Below are 5,251 nucleotides of genomic sequence, written 5' to 3'. Positions count from 1 at the left end.
CCAGCTCATCCAACATTGCTTGAGGGTTAGTTGGAAACTTGAAAATGTTTGGGTGGTTTTCCGTAACAACCAAAAATTTTAAGTGTTGCGGGTTCCCATATTTCCTGACAGACCCTTTTGTCCTTCTGTGTTACATGTAAATTTTGCAGAAAAGTCCAACAATCAAATGTCACACGTGTATCAGTCCATGAATCAGTGTCAGCATCTCAACCGCAAGCACACGAGAAACGGTGGAAGATTAAGCTTCATGAATGAATGACAAATTATCAAGCTTATTGATTCCAAAAACTGAAACTGGCAATCAAATGATAAGACCAAAGATTGCAATCAACCGTTAATAATCTCCTCAAAGCATGGACACACAGAATAAGAACCTCAAACATTAAGGATCATCCAATATAAGCGAATTAGAACCTCAAATAAATTAAAAAAAAAAAAAAATCTATCAAGTTTCAAGATGGTTCCTCCTGACAATTTATACCTAATAGATATACTTCACTAGGTACATAATCTAAAAGACCAATTAATGAATCGGCGCCTATCCATCTCCTTCAAAGCAGAGGCCTCTAAAATCTTTTCTGGTCCAAGCATGCCACGAGAAAGCCAGGGTCGAACCGAGAGCTTCCCGTTGATATGTTGTTCTGCGAAGAGGATCCAGGCTCAAGCAGCGGCCTGTTAAAGCGCTGTTCCATACCATTGTATCCTGCATCAAAATTATTATACCCCAATAATCCTGCAGGCTGGGAATTTGTACTGGCGAGAAATTGGGCAGGCGAATGAATGTCGCCGTAGTTATACTGCAGCTGCTGGGAGTTCTGACCGTGAACGCCGATATTGAAGTTGGCAACGCCGTAGTTATTGATCTGCAGCTGCTGATAGTCCTGACCGTGAACGCCCACGTTGAAGTTAGCCATGCCAGGCTGAATTGTGCTTCCTCCGTTGCGGCCTTGGGGTGAAGGAGAGTTTGGTTGATAATTGGCGGGTTCATGTTGATCAAAATCTAAGGGAAAATCAAAATCTGGGAGGTCCAGAAAGAAATTGTCGTCACTAATAGAAGCAAAATTGTGATCGAGCGGATCAGGTGGTTGGTTCGGGTTCCACAATGCAGTTTGCAACGATTGGTTTTGAAACATGTAGGCATTCTCGTCCTGTACTGTTTCGGCGTTCCGAAGAAAGGGGTCGTCTGGTTCAGGCTGGATTTGGGTCGGGTCGAAATTGGGTTCAGGTTTACTTTCAGGTTCAGGTTGATGACGAGCTCTTTTGTTTGGCTGTTGGATTTGTTCCTGCAGGTTATCCGGATTAACTGCGACAGGTGCAGCTTTCTTCCAGCCTTTACGGCAGCTGCGGTATATTTTGCTCAGGACATAGTCATCCAACTGCAATAAGCATGTGCACAGGTTAAAATATCGATGATTTTTTTTGTGCCAATTTAGGATATAATTTAAGGATAAAAAACAATGTAAGAAAATCAAAATCCTAAATAAAGACTCAGAAACTTACCAGCATGTGGCCGTTCTTGATAGGCTGCTTCGACTCCTCGATCTTATACTCGTACATCAACCACTCCGTCTTCGCCCCTCGATCAATACTCCTGACTCTACTTTTCTTAGTCTCCCAAAACCCCAAAGCTGTCTTATCCCCCATTTTTATCTTTCGATCCCCTTCCTTTTTCTCGATCGCTATATCTGCTGCAGTGGCCTTCCAAAATCCCCCAGACGCTGCTCGGTCTGGCCTACTCCCTTTCTCATACTTCCTATTCCTCGACGTAAAAAAATACCAACTCTTCTCCTGCTCTTTATCTGCATATATCTCTGTAAAACAATACCGACACGAAAATTTGATCGGTATTAAAAAACATTGTTTCTCAACAAAAAAAAGAACTCTTAAAGAAATCTATAACCGGATTTTTGCTTCATAGGCATCTGCACAGTCTGCACAATTTGCATAGTTTGGCAGGAGTAGTCATAACCCCTGGCAAAGGAGAACATCCAGGAAAAAAAAGGGTGGAAAAGAAGATTTGGCAACGCAAGCATTGTGGGCCCATAACCAACATATCTAGACGTTGCTCTGATATCATCTTATAGTATGTGCGACCAGGACTCCGAAGTTATGGTGAACATTGAGGGTTATTATTTGAAATTCTATTTACGGATGTGTGAAGGACCTAAGGGATATCAAAGAGAGAAAGTCCTTCGCGTTTGAAGACATGCATGACAACAAACATAACAAGCCTAAACGATACGACATATTGTGCTCCAAAAATACTAAAATAAGTCAAAAAATAAAGGCTCAACAGATAGAGGTACCTGTAAGCCGTGTTGGGTTATAATTATACACGTTGACATCCACGATGACGCCTTCGCAGGGGAGTTCACCGCTGAGAACCTTAGGCCTGAGATAATGCTGTATGAGCTCTTCGTCGGTAGGGCGAAACTTGAAACCAACGGGCAACCTCTCCGGCTCTCTCTCTTCTTCGCCGTCGAAGCTAATCGCAAGAGGTGATAAAAATTCGTCTCCTCGATTCGCCATGATGCTGGCCGAGGAAATTTGTCCTCCGGTCCTCGAAAGGGTCGAGAATACTGCGGGGGGTTTGATGTACGTCGAAGAGTTAGAGAAAGAGTTGGGCTTTATCTCAATTTTTTAATTTATAGTTACTTGAAAATTATGAGGTTATCTGAACTACTGATATATATATTTGCGGTACTTTTAACCCATATGGATTTATTCCTAATCAAACTGAGCTATAGTACTTAATTGAGGGTAAAACTTGGCAGCCAAGTTTTAAAAATCAGAAACCTTATCACTCGTTGGGATTAGAACTTCATATGCACAATTTTGGGGGTTTTTAAGGATACAACTTGGCAGTCAAGTTTTCAAAATTAGGGCCTTCCCTAAAATTTTGTGGAAAAGAAATTCGAATAACTTCAATTTGTCGAGTTTTTCAACTGCATTCTTTCCGTCGTTAATTTTCAGTTATAATTCCCATCATGGTGTTGTTGCAGGTTCCCATATTTTCTGACAGACCCCTTTGTCCTTCTTTATTACATGTAAATTTTAGAGAAAAGTCCAACAATCAAATATCACATGTGTATCAGTCCATCAATCCGTGTCAGCATCTCAACCGCAAAGCTTCATGAATGAATGACAAATTATCAAGCTTATTGATTCCAAAAACTGAAACTGGCAATCAAATGATAAGACCAAAGATAGCAATCAACCGTTAATAATCTCCTCAAAGCGTGGACACATAGAATAAGATGTGGACAAATAAAACCTAATTTAAACTAATAAGACCAAAATTAGAACCTCAAAAGCATTCAACAAAGATGAAAGAGACAAATAAAACCTAATTTAAACTTAAAATAAAAAAAAATCTATTAAGTTTCAAGATGGTTCCTCGATCAAATAGCTCAGAAAACACCTCTTTTTTCTGTGCTCCAAATATCCCCAATTTTCTTCTCCCCAAATTCTCTCTTCCAATTGTTCCATATATATAGAAATCCTAAAATCATAAACATACTAGGAATTCTAAACCAAAAAGCCAAATCAAATTAGGAATCCTAATAACCTCATGTTACCAAAATAGATTAGGAATCCGCTATCCAACAATGAATGCTATAATCATTTATATAATCCATTATACGGTAATGCGGATGGTCTAGGTCTTGCGTACGTCAGCCTTGTAAATAGACAATTAATTTACAAAGCATCGGCTATAACTCAAATATAATAGCAACAAGGATATGAAGCATTGTCTTACATTTTAGCACAAATTAATTAGCAAATTATTTAGCTGTAAAGGAAGGAAAAAGAAAGTATCTTTCTAACCTCTTTGTATCACGCACATAAATTCTTGTTTAAAAAACATTATTTTCCCGAAGCCTCTCATTTCCAAAATCTGTAAGCTAGAGATTGAATCCATGAAAGCTAAGCTGCCATCTTCAAGAAGCTATATATAGAGGGGAGATGGGAGAGAAACTTAACCCATACATATATAGTTGTTGAGATTGCATTCATCATCATATCTTTGAAATAAATGGCATTACTCTTGCTTTTGCAGGTCAGTACACTACTGTACGTGTCTTGTTGTTGTTTAGCGCTGCCTCAGCAACTTTTTGCAGATTCAAGCGGATTGGACCCGTGAACTTCTGTGGCCCATTTTCAATGGCTTCTGAATTTTGTGCTGAATAAATATTTTACAAATAAATTAATAAAAAAATTAGCAATAATATGAGATATGGGCGTCCTGCAAATTATTCACAACTGCGTAAACTTCCCATCATACAAATTATGGTAAAGTAATTAAATTTATTCTACAATTCAAATCTATTGCAATGCAAATTACTTCTGTCCTGAAGTATATATATTGTCATAACGTATTCATGCGGATGTACGTGTATATATATTTCTTGCCTTATCATTTCTTATTTAATTAATTGATCCTTTTAATCTTATCACCAACTTAATTCCTCAGAGTTCATCGCTAAGTAGGAGTTTAAGTGATTTATTTATTTTTTATATTTTTTTTTATTGTAGATAGGCAAATATAATGCCCGAACCGTACATCATAGTTCTAAAAAGAACACCGAACCAAACTTGAGCCCTATCATCTTGTAACTGCCTCTGAATAATTGGAGGAGCAGTCTTTCAATCCAAACCGAATCAAAATATGAGCAACCTCGTTTTCAATCCTATGCACCACCACAAAATTACATATCATTTATGACCAAAGACAGCAATCAACCATTAATAATCTCCTCAAAACATGGACACATAAAATAAGTCATCCAATATAAGCAAATTAATTAGAACCTCAAAAGCACTCAACAAAGATGAAAGAGACAAATAAAACCTAATTTAAACTTAGATTTAAAAAAAAAAAAAAATCTATCGAGTTTAATTCAAGATGGTTCCTCCTGACAATTTATACCCAATAGACATACTTCACTAGGTACATAATCTAAAAGACAAATTAATGAATCGGCGCCTATCCATCTCCTTCAAAGCAGAGGCCTCTAAATTCTTTTCTGGTCCAAGCATGCCAGGAGAAAGCCAGGGTCGAACCGAGAGCTTCCCGTTGATATGTTGTTCTGCGAAGAGGATCCAGGCTCAAGCAGCGGCCTGTTAAAGCGCTGTTCCATACCATTGTATCCTGCATCAAAATTATTATACCCCGATAATCCTGTGTTAGGAATTTAACGCCTAAACCCCTAATTGCAACGGAAACGCAGTATAGAAAAGTACACCAAGA

General features: G+C 38.3%; 1 protein-coding gene across 2 annotated transcripts; it reads right to left on the bottom strand.

Annotated features, from left to right (window-relative positions):
• LOC109836387 (NAC domain-containing protein 7-like) lies at positions 322-3,998 on the bottom strand. 2 transcript variants are annotated; one of them, XM_020404276.1, is made up of 4 exons: positions 3,829-3,997; positions 2,307-2,579; positions 1,501-1,811; positions 322-1,376 (listed from the first exon to the last, which is right to left on the bottom strand). In XM_020404276.1, exons 1-4 carry the CDS (start codon positions 3,920-3,922, stop codon positions 567-569), a joined length of 1,488 nt encoding a protein of 495 aa, XP_020259865.1. In that variant the 5' UTR covers positions 3,923-3,997; the 3' UTR covers positions 322-566. The 2 variants fall into 2 exon arrangements, with proteins under 2 accessions (XP_020259865.1, XP_020259866.1); XM_020404277.1 differs by lacking the exon at positions 2,307-2,579 and having other exon boundaries at positions 3,829-3,998.

Source organism: Asparagus officinalis, chromosome 4, assembly GCF_001876935.1.
Source record: "Asparagus officinalis chromosome 4, Aspof.V1, whole genome shotgun sequence".
In the NCBI taxonomy this organism is placed as follows: domain Eukaryota; kingdom Viridiplantae; phylum Streptophyta; class Magnoliopsida; order Asparagales; family Asparagaceae; genus Asparagus; species Asparagus officinalis.
The sequence above is the reverse complement of the archived record's forward strand: the minus strand, read 5'-3'. Positions and strand labels throughout refer to the sequence as shown.